Genomic DNA, 26,535 nt, shown 5'->3' on the forward strand with positions numbered 1-26,535 from the left:
TTGAAAACTCGAAAAACATAATTTCAGATGTCCAGAATCTCCAACAGAATTTGAAAACAGGAGCTGATGTCCAGAATCTCATGGTCCTCCTGCCATCCCTACTAGAAGGACCCACCCATCTCTCTCTCCTTTCTGCCTTCAAAGGAGCTGCTTATGCAAGTTTAGGGCAATTTGCTACTTCCCTATAAAAAGCTTATGCAAACCACCCAGCCAAAAGGAAGCCCACCTCTGAGAATCTTCCATACACTCCAACCACTAAAGCTAAACCCCCTTCCAGAGAGCCTCATTCATCTTCCATTCCTGTCCTTGGCTGACAGACAGCCCCTAAAAGTAGCGCTCAGCAGTTTATGCTGCCCTGCAAACCATTCTGATTGAATTTCCCATCAATGCCCCGGACTCTGAGCCAGCCTGCAGAACTCCGATCAATAGATCAATCGGCAGGGCGAGCCAAGAACAGCCGGATGTGGTGACAACACAAAACACGGGAACCATCTTAATAATCTCCATCTCCACACCCTGCCAAAAACTGTGGCCACATTTCATCCTGTCCTCCAGGGTTGCTCAAAGCACAATCTAAGGAGGAACAGAACCTTGTCTAGCCTTTGCATCTGTCCTGTCAGTGAGGACCACATCCCAGGGCAGATGGCTCCGTAGAGCCTCTCCATTCATTTCGCAGCTCTGATGCTTTTTCTACATTGGTACACCAGGACTTTAGCCTCTCTGCACAGACCAGGGGTAGGGGTGGAAGCCACCAAGACTGTATCAGCAGTTCTTTCCCCTCTCTCACCCTGAAATCTCTTTTCCCTAAGAGTCAGTGTAACCTAGTGGTTTGAGTATTGGACTAGGAACAGAGAGACCCAGGTTCAAATCCTCACTTGGCTGTGAAGCTCAGTTTGACTTTGGACCAGTCTCTCCCTCTCCCTCTCCAGATTGTTGAGAAGAGAAAATGAGAGGAGGAGAAAACCTCAGGCTGGTTCTCATGACCAAAAGTCAGGGAGGGCGAGTGTCCAACCTGACTCTAAGCCCTGTGCATGCTTCTGAGAAACAATTGGTTTGTCAACAAAAACTGAGGTAGGAGGAAAGGGAACAGAGGAAGCTGCCTTCTGTTGAATCAGACCATTGGTCCATCAAGCTCAGCATTGTCTACACAGACTGAGAGGAGAGCTGGTCTTGTGGTAACAAGCATGACTTGTCCCCTTAGCTAAGCAGGCAGGGTCTGCCCAGGTTGCATATGAATGTGTGAGCACTGTAAGAGATTCCCCTTAGGGGATGGAGCCACTCTGGGAAGAGCATCTAGGTTCCAAGTTCCTTCCCTGGCATCTCCAAGATAGGGGGGCTGAGAGAGATTTCTGCCTGCAACCTTGGAAACGCCACTGCCAGTCTGTGAAGACAAGACTGAGCTAGATAGATAATATGGCAGCTTGCTATGTTCCTAGACTAGCAGGGGCTTCTCCAAGGTTGCAGGGCCCTCAGGAGGAACTTCCTCAGGAGGAGTTCCCCAAGGAGGAACTTGGAACCTTCTTGTTCTTCCTAGAGCAACCTCATCCCCTAAGGGGAATATCTTCCGGTGCTCACATGTCATTTCCCATTCAAATGCAAGCCAGGGCAGACCTAGCTTAGCAAAGAGGACAATTAATGCTCTTAATGCTCGTTACCACAAGACCCGGTCTCTCACAGGAACTGATAGTGTGCTGGCTGTGATCGTGTGCAGGACAGCAGTGGCCCAACCCACATTCTGGACCCAGCTCTGTATTGAGGGTGGAGGGAAAACACGTCCCACGCCATGCTACCCAGATTGTGGCCAGCACACGATCACTTCCCCCTCCTCCTACCTTGGCGTTTGCTCACATGTGTGACCGTTTCTCACAGGCCTGGCTGGACACTCCTCCTTCCCCACCTTTGGTTGTGAGAACAGACCCCTTGGATGCCACCCTGAGCTCTTTGGAAGAAGGGCAGGATAGAAACGATGAAGTGTACAGTGCAGTCATCCAGTGGCAAGGGAAAGGCACCTTGCACATGCTCAAAAGCCCCCTGGCATCTGAAAGAGGCTCAGGATGCAAGCCCAGGCGATCTCCACCTCCTATTTAAGTCTCACTTGCAATAGGGGTGGGACAGCCTTGCCCTGCTCAGGTGGGAAGAAGTGAACCGATGCAGAACCCCCAGTGGGAGGATGTTGTCATACAGGGCACCTTTCGCAATATCTGTTGCCAGAAAACATACAGCAAAATACCTGGATCTGGTAACCACAACAACTCTGTATATTATTGCAAGAGGAACAGAGGAAGCTGCTTCATACTGAGTCAGACCATTGGTCCATCTAGCTCAGTATTGTGAGACTCAGTGTTGGAGACTCCAGGCATTCTTCTTTCCCAGCCCTACTTGGAAATGCTGCAGAATGAACCTGGGACCTTCTGCATGCAAGCCTACAAATGAGCTATGGCCCCGTCCACTGAGCTACGGCCCTGTCCCTTAAGGGGAATCTCTGACAGCACTCACATGTAGCCTCCCATCCAAATACAGACCAGGGCTGACCCTGCTCAGCAAAGGGGGCAGTTTGTGCTTGCTCCCCAGACCAGCTCTCCTCCAAAGCAGCATCCCCACCAGGAGGTGGCAACATTGCTGGGCTAAACCTAGTCAATGGCTGAAGCCGAGATCACTGCCATGGCGGAGAGGTAAAGGAGCAGAACGACTAAACAGGACCCTCTTGTAACCATGGTTGGATACCAAGAATCCTTCCACTCATAGATAATGAATTCTATTTTGCGACTTGGTCAGGCAGAACTCTGTCCAAGACATCAAAGAGCCACTGTCAATATCAAACCAATGTGCTCTCCTATTTGTGTCCTTGAAAGGGGGAGCCCTTCTTTAATCAAACTCTCTCTTTCTCTCTGTGTGTGTGTAAGGCGGGGTTCAGATTTGGACTGCTGCTTGCAGGGAGGGAGTTTAACCCTCCCCTCGGCTATTTTCCCTATCAACATTTCCCCCCTCAGAAGTTGCGATTTGCCCCCAGTGCAGTTATTTGCAGCCAATCTTTGATCAGTCAGTACAGGGTGCAATTCCTTGGAGCTTAAGATGGCCATGCACTCATCATCTGATGTACTAACCAGAAAGGGAATTCTCAGTACACAGGGAGAAGAAAAGCATCCTGACAAATCCTGGCACCACTATATACAGCTTGAAATGCTGTAAAAGCAGCTGGACTGAGGAGTCAAAACAGCCCCATCTTCATACGCACACCGGCCACTCAAAACACCAGGACTATGCTACATGCCCACTCCCCACCCTGACTACAGCATCTGATTAGAGCTGGATATGCTCCGAAACCTTAGGCTATGCAAACCTTTGACGTTCAGGGACAATTGTACTTAAGGTCTGACAGAGAAGAGTGCCTACTTCATTTTCAACATAACAAAACAGCAATGAAACTCTCGAATAGAGAGGAGAGCTGGTCTGGTGGTAGCAAGCATGACTTGTCCCCTTAGCTAAGCAGGGTCCACCCTGGCTGCATATGAATGGGAGACTGGAAGTGTGAGCATTGTCAGATCTTCCCCTCAGGGGATGGAGCCGCTCTGGGAAGAGCATCTAGGTTCCAAGTCCCCTCCTTGGCAGAATCTCCACGACAGGGCTGAGAGAATCTCCTGCCTGCAACCTTGGAGAAGCCACTGACATTCTGTGTAGACAATACCGAGCTAGATGGACGTATGGTCTGACTCCGTATATGGCAGCTTCCTGTGTTCCTATGAATAAGTGTGTGGAATTGGCCCCAAGCTGATTTGCCTAGACCCTTTAGCTGATTCCCCATAGAAATGCTTATGCGTGGGGGGGGGGCGGTTTGGGGAGTTCCTGAAAGACCACAGGAGGAAGCACCAGCTAGCATCTTTCAGAGCCAGCAAGAGGCTCCAAGGTGCAGCTGCAGATATGGATTCACTGCATTAATACCCACACTGCCCAGACCCAGACCAAGCGTGGAAGCAGCAGCAGCCGCGGCCCTCCCGGTGGGTCAAGGACAAGAGCTGCTGGAGTCACGAGGGGGGATGCCCTGGAAGGAGAAGAGCTCATCACGCCAGCAGGGCAGCAGCAGCAGGCCTCCTCCTCCTCCTCCTCCAACCTGGCTGGGCAGCTGCTGGATTCCTCTTGGCAGCTGAGCACAGCAGGGGGGAGGAAACAAGACACGGAGAGGGCTGGCCAACTGCAGGCCGGCAAGGGCCACGCAGCAGGAGGCCACAAGCCGAGGAAGGCCCGGCTGGGCACATGGCGGCCTCCAAGGAGCAGGGCCCGCGCGGGAGGGGGGGAGGCGGCACAGCACCAGCCTTTCCACGATGGCTGCTCTGCGGCTTCCCCAGCTCAGCACACTTTTAAGGCAGTTCTGTCCACTCTCTTTCCAGCAGGGCCCAGTCGGGCAAAAGCCCTTCCGACGCGAGAGCCATGTCTCATGGCGCTGACCTCCACCACAGTCCCGAGTTTTTCTCAGTGGGAGAAAAGACTGTTAAGCGGCACTTCCCAGCACTCTCTGCACACCTTCCAAGATGGTGGCGGCAGCGGGGTGGGTGGGGGGGCCTCAAGGGGGCTCTGTTAAATTCCCCCCCTGCCCCATGCTGGGGCACCGCGTGGCGAGGATGGTCACCTCCTGCATGGTGCCAGGGGACTGGGCTGGTGCCAGTCAGCTGAAGCGTCACACACAGGCCCCATAAACAATGCACTTGAGGCAGGATTGTATCTAGAGGAGAGGGGGCCATGTTCGTCCCTCTCTCAGGCGGCCCCTGGCCCCTCGGAGTGAGGGAGATAATGAAGAAAATGTGGGGGGGGGGCTCGGGAGCTGGGGAACCCACTCCCTCAATTATAGCTACACCTCTGGCCAGAGGGCTGTACGTAGGGCTAACGGAGGCCACCACTGCCCTCCCCCCACCTTAGGAACATAGGAAGCTGCCATATACTGAGTCAGACCATAAGTCCTTCTAGCTTAGTACTGTCTTCACAGACTGGCAGCAGCTTCTCCAAGGCTGCAGGCAAGAATCTTTCTCAGCCCTATCTTGGCGATGCTGCCAGGGAGGGAACTTGAAACCTTCTGCTCTTCCTAGAGAGGCTCCATCCCCTGAGGGGAGAATCTCTTGCAGTGCTCACACATCAAGTCTCCCATTCATATGCAACCAGGGCAGACCCTGCTTAGCTATGGGGACAAGTCAGGCTTGCAACCACAAGACCAGCTCTCCACCTTGCAATGAAGAACACTGCTTTAAGCAATCAAGGGAGCTCCGGATTTCCCTTTTCCCTTGATGAGGTTGAGAAATTCCTCTCCCCTGGGGATCTCCTAGAAGAGACCAACCTAGGCTAAGTGACCTAAGCTCCTCTTTGTTGTCCTGCAGCAGCTCTGCTTCCACGTGGCCACAGACCTCCGTCCCAGCACCAGCCTAGCGCCGAACAGGATGCCCCAAGAGGAAGGCACAGTGCTTAGGACTGCTTCCTGCTCCATAGCAGTGCTCAAATTAATGGCTTCTATCCCGTGAAATTGTTTTTAACTTTTTTTATTCTGTGAAATTCTTTTAATGGTTTTTACTCGGTTTGATATTTGTTGTTTTAAGTTCTGGACACCACCTCGAGATAAACATATCAGGCAGTATATAAATATGATAAATAATAATAAAAGGGGAGCAGCAGACATCTGATGATATGAAGAACGGAGCAGGAAGCCCAGAATGTGTATGTGTGTGTGTGAAAACCATCTCCACCCTGGCCTTGCTTACAAGTGCCTAAAGACACCCAATACAGCACATCCCAGGAAGAGATGCACAGAGAGGCATCGACACCCTGCGCAATCTGGCAGAACAGCAGCAACAGAGGAGACTTCACTGCCAGCCCAGGAAGGACCATTATGATGCATTCCAGCTGCTTCCAGGTGATAAAACTCATTCCCCATTGCAGCTGCCAAGTTTAAGAATGCAACTGATCAGGCCAGCTAGCCAGAGAGAATGGCAGATCAAAGCAGGGCATGGGAATCTTGCCACAGCTACTCGGATGGTGCCCCCTTGAGGCCATTCGTAGATTGGTTAGTGTTATATCCTGTCCTCATTAGCAGAACACATCCAGATAATCAAGCTTTAGGCCAGTGTCAACAAGATGGTGAAAGTTTCACAACTGGATCTCATACTTAAAACTGCAGTGACTGAAAGAAGAGTCTCTCCCCCCTGCCCCATCATTTTCCTGGTCGAAACTGTGCCCCCTCTCACCTGCTGTGTACCTGTATGCTTGCTCTGTGGGACAAATAGTAGCTTGACCAGCCATTTCAATGGGGTAAGCAGCAGTGGTCCCTCTGACAGGGATTCCCAGATGATGTTGACTACAACTCCCAGCATCCCCAGCTGCAACAGCATTTGCTTGGAGATTACAGGAGTTGTAGTCAACAACATAGAGGAATCCCTGTTAGAGGGAACATTGGTAAACAGCAGAGGGGTGGGAGGGGGATTGAACCCTACTTCCCAGTGTCAATTAGAAGCATCATAAACACCGTTTTGCTGTGGGTCTTATCCAGCGTGTGAAACATACGATGCTGCCTTACACAGAGTCAGCCCACTGGTTCACATTGTCCAGTACAGCAAGGCTCTTTCTCAGCCTTGTGACTGGTTTATTTGTTGCTAGAGAAGCCAGGGATTGAACTTGGGGAACTGTGCATTCAGAGCATGGGCCATGTTCCCTCCCCTCTTTCAAAATAACCAGGTATCTGATTAGATCCAGACCAATAATATCATCGCTAGAGCATTTCACTGGCTGCAAAGTGCGACTCGCAAAACACAGCATCCCAGCAGCTTAGATGTGCAGTGCTCAGGGTCTAACCTGAGTTAGACCCTGAGTTAGACCTACATCAAGACTTGTTAGATCTCGAGAGGGGCAAAACCATTTCTCACACCCACTGAAGGTGGAAGCACAGCGTTGCTGTATATGCAGTCCTGAGCCCGCTACCAGCACAAGGATTCTCTCATTCTGGGGATTTTCCTGGTAGCAATCCAGCACGCATGCAAAGAGCCTCACGCTAACACATGCACGCAAGGAAAACTGCCCCTTTGGAGCTGAAGCGACTGCTCCACTGAAAGGCCGGCCTTTGGTGGCAAACTTGCATCAGGAGCAAAGGCCGAGCCATTGTGGAGGAGGGGAAGCCTGCATGAAGCATGATGCTCTTTGCACCTTCGGTTTCAGACGGGCAACGAGAGAGAGAGAGAGACGGGGTCACACATGCAAATAGGGAACTGTTTCCAGAGGTGGGAGGAGTCAACCTACTTCCATCAGAAGACTGGCACCCTTCCTAGCCTCCCTTCCTACACAGTAGGTGTGATCCAGCTGTTAGGGCACCCCCAAGCCATATGCCTGGTGAAGCAAAGGGCTTGTGTGTAATGAGGTCTGAGACAGCTGGGGAGCAGCATCCAGGCCCCAAGGCTTGTTCTGTCAAACACATCTGGGAGGGAAGGCCGCAGGAAAGCCAGGGAGTGGCAGGCTTCCACCCCCCGGCTGCCCTCTAAAGGCAAACGGCTCAGCTGCAGGAGCAGAAACAAGCCCTCTCCCCAGCCGCACAGGCAGGCTACGAAGGAGCCACGGCCAGCCACCTCCAGGGAGCAAGACAGACCACGCGAGGTCAAATCCTTCAACCAATATATTCGTAGCGCGCGCACACCCCACGCCCTGCTTCTCCCTGGGCTGTTATGACTTTAGGGCACCAGGTCTCTAGGCTGCAGTTGAACCGGTGCTCGAGTCCCACGTGTAGCAGTCCGGGTGGTCCGTGTGCCGCTTGCTGGAGCACTTTCTGTGAGGAGGCTCCAGGGGTGTTTTGCCGGACCAGGAGTTGGGGACGGGGGGCTCCCCGCTGCTTTGGCTCACAAACACAGCGGGGATCTTGGGCGACAGTTCCAGCTCCTCCTCCCACGGCTCCGCAGCCGACGGGCTGCTCTTTTGGTCCGCTTTGTGCCCAGCGTTCTGGTGCTTTCTCCCTGCCGCGGCGGGGAAAGGAAGATGCCGAGTGCTGCTCTTAGAAGCTCCACTTGGGGCGCTGCTGCCCAGCCGCGTCTGAGCCACGGGAATCTCCTCCATGGACTCCGCCGACTCCGAATGGTAGTCGGCGGGCGGCCCCGCGGCCTGGATCGGGCTGCTGCTGTTGGTGGGCGCGAGGGCTTTGGGAGGGAAAGCTGGTATGGGGAGGCGGAGGCTGGAGGACGAGGAGGTTGAGGAAGCGGCAGCCACGGCTGGCAATTCTGTGGACACAAAAGAAGGGAGAGACTCTCAGGAGATGCCATTGCTGTCCCACAGAGAGAAAGGCTCAGTGCCTTCTGGTGTCCCCTCTGATTTTTCATCGGTGTGCAGAATGAATTCTGTTCTGGGCAGCAGCATCGAGGCAGTGTGTGCGCACCTGCATTCAGAATGGAGCCTTCCTGATTCAACCCGAGTGGGTTGAAAAACAAACAAACAAACAAACAAACAAACAAACAAACAAACAAACAAACAAACAAACAAACTTGTGTGCACTCAGATGGACACACCTTAGAGGAAACACTATGTGCCTTCCGGTTTTCTCCACAGCTCTCATGTCATGAACAGCATTGACTATACAGGGCTTTACATGCAGGATAGTTTCAAAGAGCACGGGACGCCCTTACAAACTGTAAAGGAAGGAAAGAGTCCAGGGAGGAAGCCTGAAGGCAACCTGAATCGGGATTCCCCCTTTTCATCCTAAAATTTTTCATGACTATACAAAACTATAACATCGTGAAACACATCAGTGTTCCCATCCTCTCTTAACTGGAAATGTATTGGCACAATTCTATTTTTATTTAATTTTTTACATGTATATCCTGCACTCCCTCTGAGAAGCCCAGAGTTGTCCCTGGCTTATGTTTATCTTATCATCAACCCTGTGAGGCAGGTTAGGCTGAGACTGCATGACTGGCGCAGAGTCACCCACTGATTATCATGGCTGAGTGGGGGTTTGAACTTGGGTCTCCCTGGTCCTAGTCCAACACAACACACCACAACGTGCTCTCTCTCACTTCCCTCCTCCCCCAGCATTAAACACCACAGTAGGTGAGTTTTATGCCAGGGTTGATAGAGGAACATAAGAAGCTACCACTGGTCCAACTAATTCAGCATAGTCTACACACCGCCTGGGAGCAGCAATCCAAGGCTTCAGACAGGTGTCTTTCCCAGTCCTACCTGGAGCAGCCAGGGATTGAAACTGGGGCTTTCTGCATGCAAAGCAGATGCTCTTCCACTGAGAAACATTTCCATCTACCTTTTCACCTCCAGCCTCAAAGGCAGGATGCCTCTGAGTACCAGTTGCAGAGGAGTAACAGCAGGAGAGAGGGCACGCCCTCAACTCCTGCCTGTAGGCTTCCAGCGGCATCTGGTGGGCCACTGTGTGGAACAGGATGCTGGACTAGATGGGCCTCCAGCCTGATCCAGCAGGGCTGTTCTTATGTTCTGGTGGTTCTTTGGTTTATGGTTTCTTCAACTCAAGATTAACCCCCTCGCTAATCCTTATGTCTGAGACACAACAGCAAACTTCGGGCCTAAAAACACATCCTGAAACACACTTGAGTTTCAGGAGCGAAGGCTGTAGGTAAAAAAAGATCACCTCTAGGCCTAGCTGAATCAAATGAAAGAAGGTAAGAAGGTGTGGTTTTATTTCAATATCTGTGACACTCAGAATATGAAATTAGAAGCAGCTGTTTGGTTTGTAGAAAAGAAACAAGCTGGATGGAGACAAGAAGGGTTAGCGCTCACCAGCTAAAATCCAGATGTTCCCCACTGGTCAGCTGGTACTCCCATGCGACTAAAAGGGCTCTATCTGTCTGGCTGCTGAAAGGGCATCCATGTTTAGCAGCTGCACAATGTGACGGAAAGGAGAAGAGAGCCTCCATCCCAAGGCTCTTTGGTCTGGAAAAGAGCCTTGCACAGAACCTTTCAGCTGTCTGAGAGTGCTGGCATTACAGATCTCTACACCTCCTAATCTTACCTGGCTGCAGACCTGGAAGCGAGGACCAGGGGGCAGGAGTTTCCTTGGACCCTTCCTCTGCCACAGAAGAGGGAACCTTATGCAACTTCTTCTTCTTCTTCTTCTTTTTCTTCTTCTTCTGAAATCACACAACCAGAAAAAGCAACGATGGTCAATGGCAGGGCTTGCACTGGCACCACTTTCTTTCATAAAAGTAGTGCATCAAGCAGGCCTGCTCAACTTTGGCCCCTCATCTGTTTTTGGACTACCACTTCCATAATCCCCAGCCACAGTGGCCAATAGCCAGGGATTATGAGAATCGTAGGCCAACATCTGCAGGAAGGCCAGAGTTGAGCAGCCCTAAGGAACATGGACCATACAAAAAGCTGGGGATGAGACGACACTGGCTACAATTGTTAGAAAGGGTGAAAATATAAAAGACTGCAATAAACGTTTGCTCCAGTTTCCAAAACCAAAAGGCAACTTTTAAAAAAATGCCCCAAATTGAGGGAATATTATTTTCCACAAAAAAGAAATAGGGAAAAGGAACAATCAGTGCACATCCGACCCTCTTCAAAACCTCAGGGCAGCTATGCCTTAAGGTAGGAGTTCTCAAACTTGGATCCCCAGATGTTGTTGGTAGGGGTGTGCAGAACCAGTTTGCAATCGAACCAGACTACTGTGAACCGGGCTGGTTCGAGCTGTTAAAACTGCGAACCGCTTCAAACTAGTTCGGGCTGGGTCATCAAACCGACTGTCCCAGCTGATTGGTTCAACCCAACTAGTTTGCAAACCTGCAGTTCAGTCTGAATGCGGACCAAACAGCACCAACCAGTTCATGCACACCCCTAGTTCTTGGACTACAATTCCCACCATCCCCAGCCACAGTGGCCATTGTGGCTGGGGATTATGGGAATTGTAGTCCAATAACATCTGGGGATCCAGTATGAGAACCCCTGCCTTAAGAGCATTCAGAATAACTCCTTGTACAGCCACCAATGTAATCTCTCATCATTTTGCCAACTGAAGCATACACACAGTAGAACAAATAACCAGTAACTGCTGGCTGTATCTCGAAGAAGAGATGTCAGACGCACACATTCAGCCCTGAAAAGAGAGGATGGCGGGTAAGAGAAGGGTGACATGGCACTCGATGCCTAGTGGTCAGGTGCAGCAGGTCTGTGACAGACCCCAGGACAGAGTCCGCAGGCTTGCTCACTCACCTGTGGCGGGGCTCCGGTCTGCACCTCTGAGAGTTCAGGGGACAGAATGAGCTTGGAGTCGGTGCCTTCGCCGCGGATGCAGAATTTGGTGAGGCTGGAAAGAGAAAAGCTGGTGTTGGTTTCTAGCATACCACACCATTTGGGGTTCCTGTTTGCCTTAAGCTAGATGGCAGTGTGTTCTTTCCCCACAGTGTATTCCCAGAATGTGCTGCTGGTGCTTTCAGTGTTCGGAATCATATGGTTGCAGAGCATGAATTACGAAACCATTTTGCATGGAGAAACAGAGAGCCTCAAATATTTTCGGTACAGGGATCCACAAATGTAGACTTACCTCACAAGCCAGCCATTATGTGTGGTCACCACCAATCCCCTCTCTTCCCTCAAACCCCTTTCTGGCACACAGGCAGAGGGCTTAGGAGAGAACTGGGTCTTGGTGTCATTTGCACTGGGATATGGAAAAGGTAAGTAACAGTGGGAGCCCCCTCCTTCCGCTCAGAAAGGTTTGCTGCCGCTTCTTACCTTCCCAAAAATGGCAGTGGGTATAAGACCTCTGGGGAGGAGATCTGTGTGGTGTTGGGTGTCCTGCTCACCCAAGGGCTGGGGGGACTTGCCACTGGCTAGCTGGCAAGTGGGTTTGTTGATGCCTGGTTCGTCTTGGTTTCTCCAAAAGAGCCTCCTTGTTCTTCATTGAAAAGCAATGGTCAGCAACAGGAAAGAGCAACTTTCTCTTATCCATTTCCTGGCTTGGCATGTATGGGAAAAGGCAAGGAGTAAAACCCCTGATAGATTATCTTCCCCATTTGTGGGTCTTCAAATAAATAGCTTAGCGATTAGCTCTTTCACTTTTTGCACAGAATCAGTCCTCTGCTCACACCTCCTCCCTGCCATACTGTGAAGTACCCTTCTTCTAGCACCCCTCCCACTTCCACTTTGTTTGGGCACATGTTGGTCCAAAAGTACATTTGAGTGTCATAGCACTGTTTAAAGATGCCCCACGTGCTTCACAAGAAAATTATCACATAAGAAAAGCTGGCAAAATATAATCAGTAGTTTTGTATCTTGTGCCAATGAAATCACAATAAAATTCTCTGGATAAAAATTATTCTGTTTTCAAAGGGTAACTCATGATGAAAGGAAGTAATATACAATCAGCACCCACTTACTTATCCCTACATGTCTGAATCTCAGTTTGGTCAGAATTCACAGATTTGCCTTTGATCCATCACTCAGTCCCATATAGGTAATAGGAGGATTTTAGTGGCCTACTTTAGAAGAATGTTGTAAGGGTTACTCCAGTGAAAGGTGGAATGATCTGGGGATGGGGACATACTGTAACATTAATCCCTGGCAGCATCTCCAGATAGGGATGGGAGAGACTTCTGCCTGGAACCCTGGAGATCGCTGCCTGTCAGTGTGGCAGGCAGTACTGAGCTCGATGGACCAGTGGTCTGACTCAGTATAAAGACAGCTTCCTATGTCCCTAGAAGTTCTATAAATACTACGTATTTTCAATAATCATACAGTTCCTTCTCAGGCAATTGTTCAAACTCCTGCTGAAACAGTTTTGGTTTGGCAGGACCATCAGAATTTCTTCTGACAGAAGAAATGCCTCTGGGATAGATATTACTAAGACATCAATAAATAAAGGAGCTTCTATGTTTAAAGAGAGCCTATGAGCATCTGATAATGTGTTTTAATTACTTTTTACTCACACATTTAAATTTTAAAATTGTATGTATGTACGTACGTACGTACAACTATAGTTCACTCTTATTGGTTTCTATATTGTATGGTACCACCTGCCATGTCATCTTTACACCAAAATGAAAAAATGCCCTTAGTAACAGCGTCACATAGAGTACAACTAGGAAGAGTTCTCTCTTCCTCCCTTATAGGCTCCTCCTTCTCTTACAGTATAGATTATAAATCTATTCACTTGTAATCTATAGTCCCCAACTATTGCTGGACTGCAATGCCCATCATTCTCAGCCACAGTGGTCAATGGCTGGGATGATGGGAGTTGCAGTCCAACAACGGCCGGGGACCCAGGTTTGAGAAGCCCTGGATTAACCCATAATTCCCTAGAATGCCAGTCAATAATGGTGTTATAAACTTTATCTGAGAAACAGGAAGTGCTTATTCATCCTGTAACTTCATGTGTGCATTTGCTGTTATTCTAGATTCTAGAATAATTCATCCATAATTCAAATCTCTGAGTAGGTCCAATTATTTGAAAGTCATTTTAGCAGTACTTCTCTACTCACTCTTTCCCCGATGCTAAGCCTGAAGGGTCCTCCACCTGAATTTCTGGATTGGTATATCCAAGACTACCAGCATAAAACTGCATTTCCTGAAACATACAAGGAGTTATTTCAAATTAGCATCTGCACAAGAACAAACTACAGGCAAGTTAGCATCCTTTTCTTCAAAACAAGTCAAAAGGACTACAAAACCCCTTTTATAAAGCTGTCTCCACATCTCAGCACAAAACGGCCGCATTACTTAGCACAGAAACTTGCAAACTTACTGTAACGTCATTCCCATGACTTTCTTCATGCGTGATCCTATGTATATTTTCCTAGAAGAAAGCACTGCTATGTCCCATAGAGCGTGTTCCTAAATAAGATGCATGAATTGCAGCCTTAGTCAAGAATGAGACTAAAGGTTTAAGAACATCTGGATATAGATCCATTTTCTGCCGTTTTATTTTAGCTGATGGAAATGAAATGGTCAGGCAACTATACAAAAATCTTGGCTTATTGGTGGTTTTTCTACAAACCAAACAATCAACTCCCTTACTAATAAGAGAGTATCCCACTACAGGTAGGGGAGGGGTGAGATTGAGGGTGAGAGACACCAGACAGAACATCCTACTGTTAATTACAGAAAAACTAAAGTAGCGCCATTTGGCAAAAATCCAAGTAGGCAGAAATGGGCTATGAATTACCATAATACTGAAGAATTCTAGATATCTGGAAGTCCTGTTTAAAGAGCATTTGACTCAGAATCGGCAAAATGCTGCACTTATTGTATGGAGCAGAGCTATGGGGATTGGATGACTTGAGTTCACATGAAATAACAAAAATAATGTGGATTTGAACCCAGATGCTCATCCAGTTATCTAACCATTGCACCATGCTGGCTAGGGCTTGTGTACAGACAAATACAATACATACATCTTAGGAACAGATTGCTAAAAAGACTCAGAAGCACAGTAGCATCAATATACCAGTGGATGCACTGAGCACACAGAACCCTATTTATAAAATGATGGAAGAGAAAACTATAACCATTACCTGAGACTTCACTTTGGGAGGACATGATTCCACCTGCTTGTCAGACTCCTTCATCTCCTGAGGGGGACGCTGCTGTACAATATATTCATAGGTTGTCATTCGGTGCCACACTAGGGAGTGGGAAGGGAAAAGAACAGAATAGAAAAACTCAAAGAACAGAAAATCTGCCTGCTCAGCATCAAACAAATACAGCCCTTATGGTGAAACAGCTCGACACTGTGAATCCAAAACTCCACTTGTTCTCAATTAAGATTATATTTGTTTTTTTAAAAAACAAAATGGCAGAATTAAGGAACTGCTTCATGCAAAATCCTCCATACCAGACAAAATATCCATTAGTGGCTTTTCGGAGAGGGGGGAAAGTCCAGTTAACTTGGACTGCAGTACAAACAAGAATGCGAGACCTACTCAGATAAATGTGGAAGATCAGCAGGTGACTCAGCAGGAACAACGTCAGCAGACCGAGCAGGATTACCACGCCAGCTAAAGCCAAGATGGCAGCTGCCTGCGTCTCAATCGGAGCAGCGGGAAGGAACACAAACCACACATCTGTCTGGTTCTTTAGACCTAAACAGAAACAAAAATAAGGGAATGGAAGCAAACAGGCAGGGGAAAGAAAGTCCCAGTCTGAGCCTAGTCCCAGCCTGGCAAATATCTACAAACGCTTTGGTGAGCCAGACACCCATTCCTACTGCCATTTTTGAGAAGTTATATCCTTTCTAAGCAGTAGGAGCCCAGTGTTTTTCTCCATACCCTGTGTGTGAAAAAGACCTGAGGGAAGAGAGGGGATTGGTAGCAACCACAAGTATTGTCTGGCTAGTGAGCTAAAGCTAAATGTATGGGTCCCTGCAGTCAAGACTCAGCCACAGAACAGTACATGCAAAAGGCCTTTCCTTCATCAGTGAATTAACATCACCAGCTCCCAGCTTAGACGGCATAGCTTATCTTGGACATTTACTTATTTATTTCATTTATATCCCACTCTTCCGCCAAGTAGCCCAGTACATGGTTGTCTTTATCCTCCCAACAACCCTGTGCAGTAGGGAAGACAACATCTCCTTTTAGAAGTTAACTACAGAGAAGGATTTACACTGAGCCCCTCCTGCATTCTGTAATCATGTAGAATTGCTAGAATACTTACAAATGGGGGTGCTCCTTGACTGAGAGGGCCCAGAGGGACAAAGGGGAAATCCTGCCACAACAGGACAGTGCGTATGCAGAGCATGGACTGTTACCTTCAAAGTGCTGGTCAGTGCGCAGCCTCATGGGATTGAGGAAGAACTCCACAAAGACATAGAAAGCTATGAGCAGGATTAGGAGAAGGCCCACAATGGCAGAGATCACGCTGTTCAGGAACAGCCTGCAAGGAAGCAGAAGATCCCTCAGTAATTTGCTTGCAAAATGGTTAACCCATGGGCCGGCCGGCCTGCAGCATGGGTGCCACAAGTGATACAGCCAGCAGCAGTACATGGCACTATGGTATGAATTCAGGTGTACATTCTTGCCTGGCCCTCCAGCACTACACAGCTGGCCTGGCCTAGAGGAAAAAGCCAGCTCAACGCACAGGGGGATGTGCATGCACTGTTGTGCACGGCAGAGTGGTGGGCACCCGCATTTATTCCCCCTGCCCATGACGACACAGCAAAAATGTCTGCGGCTTGCAGATGTCCTGGTACTTCTCTCTGCTTCTCCGGGACAATGAACTGTTTTCTCAGCCTTCAAGGTTTAAAACAACTATGCACATCTGCACCTGACTTAGTCAGTCCTAGTAACCAGAAGCAGGAAAACAGTACAATTGCCAGAGTGTGTACAGGGGCATAAACAGAAAGCCACAAAGAACACAGCTACATAGACCGCTAAATAGAAAACGAAGAGATAACACAGAAGGGTTGTCCTCACGATTGGAGCTAGGGCAGGAGAAGCCTCCTATTCTAGTTCAGGAGTGGTGTGCGCTCCCAATATCTGATCATGTGTTAGATAAAAGCAAACTTGCTTGTCCGTCAAGCCCCAGCTGGGTAGGACGAGCACGCCCCACCTGGATTCTGCACCCAGCTTCGGATCAAGGTAGGAGGAAAAACTCTCCCACCCAGCTGGTGTTGGACAGATGCGCAAGCTCTCCATCTCTGACCTTGCTTTTATCTAACACGTGCTCAAATATCGGAAGCACACACAGCTTCCCACCTAGGGTAGGATGCTTCTCCTATTCTAATAATAATCGTGAGAACAGTCCTAGAGACTTTGAAAATAGCAACTTTCCCTCCTGGGCATTATTGAAGTGCTTTTTGCTCTGGAAGTTTTTTTTTTTTTTTTTTACTCTTTTCGAAAGGACTCTAACCTGCTTTCAAATATGCCTGCAAGCTTTGCAATGATTTTCAAAGCACTTCATGTAGCTACTGCAACCTTTTCTGAAGTAATGTGCTCTGTCAAAGATTCTGCATTTTGCTTTTTTTTATGTTTTGCCAAGAAATAGAGAATACAGGAAGAAAAGGCTTCCTCCTTTCATTACTTGTCTGAATAATCCAGTGACAACCGAGTTAGCTGCCTCAAGCCAGGGTTCAAAATCAGCATCTGGGAAGAAAGCCTCCAGTACCTGACTCCAGAGGGTCCAATCTGTGCTCCCTTAAGGACTTCCTGTAAGTAGCAGCATGGTGCAGAGAAAATGGATAGGGAGAAGTTTTTCCCCTTCTATTATAATGCTCAAACCAGAGGTCCTTCAATGAAACTGGTTGGCAGGAAGTTCAGGAGAGAAAGAAGGAAGTATTTTTATCGCAGCGCATAATTCATTTATGAAATGAGTTGCCACAAGATGTGGCAATGGCCACTAGTCTTGACGACGACGACAATCGAAACAACAAATTGCATCAGGAAACTGCTTTCAAGTGCTCAAAGTGATTCACATGAATTAGCTAGATGTAATTCTTACAGTCAACCTGTAAATTAAGTAATCATCATCTCCACCCTACAGCTGGAGAGCTGAGGCTGTGAGAGAGTCGCTTACCTAAGGCTACCTTGGGAGTTCATGGGAGAGGTGAAATTCAAAGTGCGGGGAATCCCCACTTGCAGCTCAGTCTCTTCACTGCCACACTACATGAATTCTCTAGATGTTAAAAGGGAATTAGAGCAGTTCATGGAGAACAAGTCTATCAGTGGCTATAGGCTACTTACATGACCTCCAGATCACTATGGCTATACAGTATGTTACTCCCAGGTCTGAATACCAGTTGCTGGGAGGCAGCAATGGGAGGACACTATCTGCCTACACATCCTGGGCTTGCGGGCTTTCCAGAGGCATCTGACTGGCCACTTTGGGAAATGGGATGCTGGACTAGATAGGTCGGGGTGGCCAGCCTGAAGCTCTCCGGCTCTTGCTGGACTACAACTTTCATAATCCTAAACTGCAATGAACTGATGATGGGAGTTGTAGTCCAACAGCTAGAAAACCTCAGGTTGGCCAACCCCGTGATAGGTCTTTGGTCTAATCCAGCAGGGCTCTTCTTCTGTCACGTACATACACATGATTTTAAGTACATTGCCCGATCCACATGTAACCCACAGTTTGAAAAGAAAAGAGAGGGGGAGGAATTATGCACTTATTAAAACAAGATGCAGGGATTGGACAGGTTGGACTCTAGGATTATGGCCCATACCAGTAATTCCTCTCCCCCACACAGTTGTTAAGCCACATGCAGTGGTGATCAAATCCACACACACACTTGTTGCAGGTCCCACAGTGCTTTGATCTGGAGCTCCTATCAATAAGAAAAGACAACTTATGTTAGTGCATGTAAAAGCCAGCTATAGTCTGGAGAAGTTGCTTCCCTGCACTTGCTAAACTAGATGCCTAAAATGCAGTGGTGAGGGAGACAGGAAGGGGAGAGAGTACACAGCTGCCTTTCCTAAAGACCAGCTCCATCCAGTCTCTCCCTCCTCCTGTTACTTTTTATCAGACTACAGACCCAATAAAGTTTTTTCCTAGGATTGTCACCAATTAAAGTCCTGCTGAAACAAATGGAAGCTGTACAAGTCCATGGTTATCAGAGATGCAGATCCCTCCCTAAGCATTTGAACAGCTTCCTTTGCAAAGTATATTTACACACACACATATGCAAGGAGTTGCTCCTCAACTTTCTCCTCTGTCTGCACCCCTGATGGATGACCTACTAATAACAGCTGTGTTTTTGCCAGCACATCTGAGTTAGGCCATTTTGGCATCGTCTTTGAGATGCCACAGACAAGCATTTACATAGAGCAGCCTGTTGTGCAAGCAGAATATCCTACAGAACAGCTCTCGGCACAAGCAGCTGTGCCAGTGAAAAAGCAGGCATCAACGCTGTTGGCAGTGCTCTCTCCTGTTCCTGGCACAAGGCAGTGATGCCATTATTGCTGGCATCCAGTGAAATCAAAAAGGCAGCATGGAAACAGAATGACCCGCAATGTCAAACGAAAGCTCACTGCCATGGCAATATCTGTGTGCGTAAGAACTGGGAAATAAATGAGCAAGGATTGGATCAATTCATAGACCATGGACAGCAATTAGCTGTTATGTCCAGGAGATACAGCGTCATGATCAGGGTGGTCCCAGTTCTTAGGCTCTTCTAGAGGAGAATAAGCCATCATTCCATAACTGTTACCGTTCTTGCATGCTTCATCTGACATTTCAAGTACTGACTGGTGTTCATTAAAGGGTTTGATGCAAATTAACACAAATTAGGAAGACCAAGAATGACTGATGCTTACACGTTGACCTCACAGATGTGACAGTGGCGGTTCTCGATAACGTGAGCGTGGTGGCTACGACTGAAGGCAGCGGGCGGCCCCTGGTAATTCTTCACACGCACACTGTCATCAGCTGGATCAATGGAGACTGCTGTGAGATGAACTATGAGGTGGCAGAGAAAGAACACGCCAGGACACTGAAACCACAGAGTTAGGGATTTATTTGCTCCCACATTTCAAGATCCTATTTACACACAGCATCAGTTGAGCATCTCTTCCACTCAGCTAAGAAAAAGGGTCATTCCTTTGGCTAGCAATTGGGTCTAAAGATTCAAACTACTGTTCACTAAAATCACCCAGAAGAACACAAGAAAAGCAAAATGAACGGTAAATGTGGGCCCGGGGCAGCCCAAGGCAATAGCAGCGCCTGAGGTGAGCCACCAAATCCTGCTTTGCCCCACAACCCCGAGAACCAGCCCCCTTTCAAAACTGACCCCTGCAAGCTGTGAAAGTGGTACAGGGAGGAGGGAAGGTTGCCAGCAGCCTCCGCTTCTCTCCTAGTGCTTCTTGCAAGCTTTGCAAAGGCCGCGAGGTGAGGTGCACGTGGAACGCTCAAAAGGGTCAGGATCAGTACCACAGAGCAGCTCGGATGGCAATGGAAGGGTGCCTCCGGCTGCCCTGCTAGCACCCCAGTCACCCGCTGCTTCGGGTGACCGCCTCGTGTCGTGAGAGGTCTGCCCCTGATATGCACAGGGTTATAGGCAAGAAGCACACTCAGAGCAAAAGGTCATAAGCATCTGTTTAAAGAACAATGTGTTGATTCATTAGGAAGGCTTAGGCCAGGGGTGCAAGAACATGGGCCAAACTGGCCGCCCACACGACTACTGGATCTGTTATGGAGTCAGTGGGGGCTGCGGGGATTGGAGGCCGCGTGGCCTTCAAAAGTCCCAGGATGCCCCAAGCAAGTGAGCCATCCTGGTGTAGTGGTTAGAGTGCTGGATTAGGACCGGGGAGACCCGAGTTCAAATCCCCATTCAGCCATGAAACTAGCTGGGTGACTCTGGGCCAGTCACTTCTCTCTCAGCCTAACCTACTTCACAGGGTTGTTGTGAAAGAGAAACTCAAGTATGTAGTACACCACTCCGGGCTCCTTGGAGGAAGAGCGGGATATAAATATAATAATAATAATAATAATAATTGCATGGGGGATTCTGGGGGAACCCCCAAGACTGGGAGGCTGCTTGTAGCCTCCCAGTTGGGGGTCTACTCATGTGTCGCCGCATGCCATGGTGGCACACGAGATTTTTTAAAAAAGGTTAGCCGAGCGCTCGCTCCATTAACCTTGTTTAAGGGGAGGGGGATTTAGGTGGGCAAGCCGCCTTGGAACTACCAGGCTCACCCAGCGGTTCTGATGACCACTGGAACGCAGGCTAGGCTCCCTTAGCCCGCTTTCCAGTGATTGTGGGAATAGACTCAAGGTTTTCCACCATTCCTAAATGCCCACAGGAATTGCACCATTGATCCCAAACAGCTGCGTCTACTGTGGACATCACTCTGAAAGGATACAATATACCCAGCAGGGATCCAGTGAACAGGCAAGAGTGGCACAAGGACACCAAAGCCGACCAGGGCAAAGAAGAGGTATAACAGCCAGGCAACAAACTGGAATGGATGAGGAGGCCAGCTCCAGCCGTTTCTCCGGGGATGCTGGGACTGGACCTCAAGAGTCGCTTCATTACTCTTCTCGGGTGCTGTCTTATTAGGTGGTTTATTGCAGATGTTCATCTGTCAGAAGCAGAATAAGAAAACAACCCTTGACTGAGAAGGAGAGAAAATGAGAAGACACTTACTTAGGAAGCTGCCATATCCTGAGTCAGACCATTGGTCTATCTAGCTCAGTACTGTCTTCACAGACTGGCAGCGGCTTCTCCAAGGTTGCAGGCAGGAATCTCTCTCAGCCCTATCTTGGAGAAGCCAGGGAGGGAACTTGAAACCTCCTGCTCTTCTCAGAGCGGCTCCAACCCCTGGGGGGAAGATCTTCCAGTGCTCACACTTCTAGTCTCCCTTTCATATGCAACCAGGGTGGACCCTGCTTAGCTAAGGGGACAAGTTATGCTTGCTACCAGAAGACCAGCTCTCCTTTCTTGAGGGAGCTTAAAAAGACGAATATCATAGTTGCAAGAACCCTCACAGAAGGTGGTATATAAATAGGGTGGAGATGGTGCAGCGTCAGTAATGGAATGTGCAATTATTAATGTACTTAACTTATATATACACAACACATTTCTGAATACTTCCCAGCCCCATATCTCTTAGTAGGTTTTTTTTTACCCCTGAGAGATGGCAACCTAGTCAGCCAGGACACTACCACTTTGGTCTCCTTGACCATCTGGAGGCTAACTCAAGGCTGCTGGAAGGCCAGAAACGTCCCACGAGTCAAGGAGGCCACCCTTACCCCAGCCTCAAGATGGTGGCCTCAGTTTCACAGTGCAGGCCTCCTCAGTCCAACCAGGCAGCTCTTAAAGTGTTCTCATAAGGCCCACAGCACCTTTCTCTGAAAGCAAAAAGAAGTAAATCAGAAGGACTGCATCTTATTAGAAGGAACATTAGAAGCTTTCTTTTTGTTTAGAAATTAAAGACTAAAATTGGCACAATCTTCAAAAGAAACTTTTTTTAAAATTCAAGATTTTAAGTTATATGGCTTCTGAAAGAAAAAAATATGTGTATTTTGTCTGGCCATATGCCTACTTCACTGAGGTGGTAAACTTGCCTCTAGACAGTGCCCGGGTCCCCTGCTAACTGAGCAAAGAGGCACCTTTTTAAAGTGGTGATTCTCTTTATTTAGCAGGAGGAGAGCAACCAGCCCTATCCATCCCCAGCACAGCACCCCTCCAGTGGCTGTTGCTGGTGTCTATCTTATGTTTCTTAAGGGGGTCGGGTAACTGAATGTTTCCCATGGGGAAAAGATCCTACATGTAGAAAACCAGCATGCTACAAAGAAGACTAGGCTAGGGCCTTTTCTATTTTTCCAAGTGGATATAAAGTTTCATAAGGAGGAGCATTTAATTTTGCAAAGTCACCCTGCCGCCAACAGAAGTGGCACAGCCCAGATAGAGGGTTTACTATCTTAGAGAGAACGAGGCCTACAATATGAACTTGTACAAGAACTTGTAGCCAACACCCGTCCTTTAAGACAGAATCCTCCCTAGAAAAGGAAGCAAGGCAGCATCCATTAAATGGCTTGCTCTTCAGCGTCTCCTGTAAAATGAGCTTTAAATCTCTGATCTGCATGAAATATTTGGGAAATAGAAACTGAGGCACTACCTGAAACAACTGTCCATGCATTTTAAAAAGGTGCGAGATATCTAGAGATGTTCACAGGCTACCATAAAGGGGATATTAGAGTCAATTCATAAATCACAACTGTCCAAAAGTGTCAGACAAGATTCTGGGGGGAAACTAGTCAGTGGAAGGAAATCACAAGTAATGGAAGTTTTATATTTCCAGATCTCAGCATGCTACGCAGATTAGACATGCTCACAAAGGTCAAAATACACCAGAATTAACTACATTGTTTATTTATTTAAGATATTTACATATCACCCCAAACCCACGTCTCTGAGCAGTTTACAAGAAAAGAACACAATTTAAAACAAAATCAAAACATTAAAACAATTTAAGATTTAGAACAATGCTAAATTCTACACATTAACAATGGTATACAGCTGGGTGTACTTCCCAAGAAGTGCTGTGAGCTCTAGTATTTCTTTGCATGCCGGGGCATCTTTTGCTGAAGCTGTTATGCTCCAGTGCCAGAAGGACTGCACACACAAAAATTTTTTCTAGAATGCACAGAGACAGGACTCTGTAGGATGCAAGCAACTAAGCCTTATGGGATGGCTTCTGTCAGTAACCATTAGAAGGGGATTTATGAGGTTTAAGGGTATAAGAATTGTCTTGTTGGGAGGACACCATAGGTCCATCAATTCCCCAAGTACTCGTCCTTGACAGAAGGCCAGGTATACAAATTTGGCAGACCCCACTGTCCTAAACCCAGCACAAACCTCAGATGCCCCAGGCTGATCCAGAAGCAGGGCAAGATGGCAACACATACCCCCTAATTTTTCTTCACTAAATCAGAAGAGAATTGTCTCTGAAAATAGTGGTTCCATTTGGGGTGTCATGGCTAATGCACTGGTAGACCCCAAAGATCTGCCCTTTTAAAAAAGCCATCCAAACTAATGGCCATTACAAAAATCTTGTGGCAATTCTGTAACTTACCTATACATTGTGTGAAGAATGCTTCAATTTCACCAGATCCTGCCCCCCACCCCCCATTTTAGTGCTCTAAGAAAGGTGGGAGTTATAGCCCAACAGCGTTTGGTGGCCCAAGCAGTGTTCCCTCTAAAGGAACATGAGCACGCTCACAAGTTTTCTGATGTCTGCTCAGTTGATGTTAGATCTTGCTCAGGTTGAATCAGGAAGGCCCCATTCCAAATGCATGTGCATACACACTGCCTTGATAGTGGCGCCCCGAACAACACTTATACCATACACAGAGGGAACACTGGACCCAAGTTTGAAAACCCTTGCTATATACGTTCCCTTGGAGGAAAGCACCAGTCTCCTTACACGGGGACTGTTGCCACACAGTGCAACTCTAGGCATGCTTACTTGGGAATAAGTCCCATAATGGGATTTTACTGCATGCTTGCTTAAAAGTGAGCCCCATTCAGTTCTATGGTGTTCATTTCCAAGCAAGTCCATACAGACAGCCTGAGTCACATCCATGCTTTGTAGAATAAATTGCATAGCAGTGAGTGTATGTGTTTTGGATAGACAGAAATAAAGATGCACGCAAGAATGTATATACATACATACATACATACTATTACATACACACACACACTTTTATTACACATACGTATCACACACCGTATCAATTACACATACGTGCTTTGGAATGCACTCCCTGTTGCAAGAAGAGCCTCCCCATCTCTGGCAACTTTTTAAAAGGCACTGAAGACACAGTTATCTGCCAAGGCTTTTAATTAGATACTTATAATACTTATTTTTAATACTTATTATAAGGTTTTAATACTTATAGTGTTGAGTTTTAACTGATTTTAATGTTTAAATGATTTTAATGGTAAACCGCCCAGAGACGCAGGTTTGCGGCGGTATAGAAATGTTACATAAAATAATAAAAAATAAATAAATGTGTATGCAAGCGTGCGTGCACATGTGCGTGTATGTGCATGTGCTAACACATGTATTGTTTATATATATATATATATATATAGCTAAATGATTGATTAAAGCCCCAAGGGCAGAAAATGCCAGATGGGCTCAGCCTACCCGCCCAAAGGGCAAACCTTTAGATCTGCAAGGCGGGGAAGCCCCCGCCGCCACCTCCAAAGAAAGAACCCCCCCCAAAAAAACAACAACAACAACAACAACAGCGAGTTCACCTCCACCCCGTCGGGTCCGGTCCCTTTCTTCTCACCTTCTCCTTCCCAGCTCAGCGGCAGCTCCGGGCGGCCTCGCACCCGCCTCATGCCCGGCAACGGGAGGGTGCGGAGGGGCCTCTTCCTCAAAACGGGCCCAGCTGGACCAAAGGCTCTTCTTCGCCGGTCAGGCCGCGGGGCCCGTCTCCATGGCGACAGCGGGAGGAGCAACCGGACTCCTCCCCTCGTCCTTCCAAGCCCCGCCCCTCTCGCCTGCCCACACGCTGCTCTCGGTCTTCCCCTGGTGGCAGGCCGCGGGCATTGCAGGCCTCCCCTCCAAAAAAAAACCTTTCCCCGACCTCCGTGCTGGCTCTCTTCTTCCCCTCCAAGCACTCCAGTTAACTTCCTCCTCCTCCTCCTCCAGATGCCCCCACGTCCTCACAATTCCGCCTTAATCTCCCTTTAAGTGTAAGCAGGCAGGCGAACAGAGGGCAACTTCTTACACCCCCATCCGTGGCCAACCCACACACACACACACAGAGCCATCCCTCTGACCTCACACAGACTGTCTCCTCATGTACACTTCTTCACTGCCTTTCCTGTTTCTCTTTGGATTTTGTGTTTTCCAGTTTGGGAGCTGTTGTAGGCTCAGTCCTGTCCGAGCCAGGTGGATTGGGCTTTAAAAAAAAACAAAAAACGTATAGGCTCATTGTGGAGCACACAAGAGTGTCTCTGAGCATACTCAGAGTGTCACCATCAGTCCTCCTGGTCCAGGGGCATAGCTGGGGGAGAGAGGGACCCTGTTTGCCCCATTCTCCAGAGGCCCCTTGGAGTGAGGGCCATAATGAAGGAAATAGGGAGGGGTGGTGCTGGGGGGGACCTGGGTTCTGCTCAATTATAGATACACCCCCTGCTCCTCTCTCTAGAATTAAAGGGGGAGTCTTCCAAGTGTGTTCTTCAAAACTGGCTACTGAATCACTGACTATTTGGTAAGAATGGAAATAAATGGACAATATCCACATACCAATTGGAAATTAATACTACTTTTACTGTGTCCAACTCAGATATTTTTTTTCCTGAGAGGCAAGTCGATATATGGAAAATGAATTCAGAAATGAACATTGGATAGGCACGCTAGATTCAAAACATTAGCACACTGAATTTTTTAAAAAAAAACCCTCAGTAGCCCTAGATACCGTAACAGGCTTAAGAACTCAAATCATCTCTCGGTAATTGTTCTGTACTTACCGTTAATTTACTTAAAAGCTTCCATTGCTGACTCAGCAGCATTAAACACACGTACTTCTCAGTTCTGCCCAAAGACCACAAAACTCTATGAACCTCGGAAGTGCGCATACCTTCGCCAAGCAAGGCCAAAATGAAGAAATCCCGTAGCTTGCCTTACTCTGCATCCCTCGCTCGCTCTCACAGACAATGCTATACTCCTGTCTCTTAGGAAGCAACAAGCCACAAGTAAGTCCCACCCAGCACATCTGTACTGGTGGAAACTGGCTGGCTGGCAAACATTAACAAATCTCTAAATAGGACTCTTGGAGGAAATCCAGAATACTGGGAGAAATCTCATGTACAAAATATTTAAAAACAAGTGGGTCACCCCTCCCTTGCTGGCATTGAGCATCTTGGAAGCTGTGTGAGAGAACACCCGAGCCAGCTATCCCAATAAAGCACATATCAGATCAAATCCACCCACCCACCCACACACACTCAAACACAAAACTGAGCCTTTTTCTCAGGAAAGGGAAGGATGACAGAGGAAAGGAATTTAAAGGGAACCGTACTTCTGAGGATTGTCCAGCCTCATGTGAAGGAACAGAGACCACAAATTCCTTTCTTCTTTTCTGTCCTAAATCCTGTCTGGAGCA

The 26,535-nt window shown here is 48.0% G+C and overlaps 1 protein-coding gene across 5 annotated transcripts; it reads right to left on the bottom strand.

Annotated features, from left to right (window-relative positions):
- Positions 1–7,621: 7,621 nt before the first annotated feature.
- ZDHHC1 (zinc finger DHHC-type containing 1) lies at positions 7,622–26,326 on the bottom strand. 5 transcript variants are annotated; one of them, XM_053270581.1, is made up of 13 exons: positions 25,901–26,326; positions 24,712–25,329; positions 21,661–21,759; positions 20,772–21,023; positions 19,227–19,402; positions 18,137–18,238; positions 15,725–15,849; positions 14,898–15,056; positions 14,490–14,599; positions 13,458–13,543; positions 11,194–11,287; positions 9,992–10,109; positions 7,622–8,234 (listed from the first exon to the last, which is right to left on the bottom strand). In XM_053270581.1, the coding sequence occupies exons 4-13, from the start codon at positions 20,988–20,990 to the stop codon at positions 7,711–7,713; spliced, it is 1,713 nt and encodes a 570-aa protein (XP_053126556.1). In that variant the 5' UTR covers positions 20,991–21,023; positions 21,661–21,759; positions 24,712–25,329; positions 25,901–26,326; the 3' UTR covers positions 7,622–7,710. The 5 variants fall into 5 exon arrangements, with proteins under 5 accessions (XP_053126556.1, XP_053126557.1, XP_053126554.1 ...); XM_053270582.1 differs by having other exon boundaries at positions 24,677–25,329; XM_053270579.1 differs by having other exon boundaries at positions 20,772–20,990; positions 24,677–25,329; positions 25,901–26,297.
- Positions 26,327–26,535: the final 209 nt, after the last annotated feature.

The sequence above is a fragment of the Hemicordylus capensis genome, chromosome 9, assembly GCF_027244095.1.
Source record: "Hemicordylus capensis ecotype Gifberg chromosome 9, rHemCap1.1.pri, whole genome shotgun sequence".
Classification (NCBI taxonomy): domain Eukaryota; kingdom Metazoa; phylum Chordata; class Lepidosauria; order Squamata; family Cordylidae; genus Hemicordylus; species Hemicordylus capensis.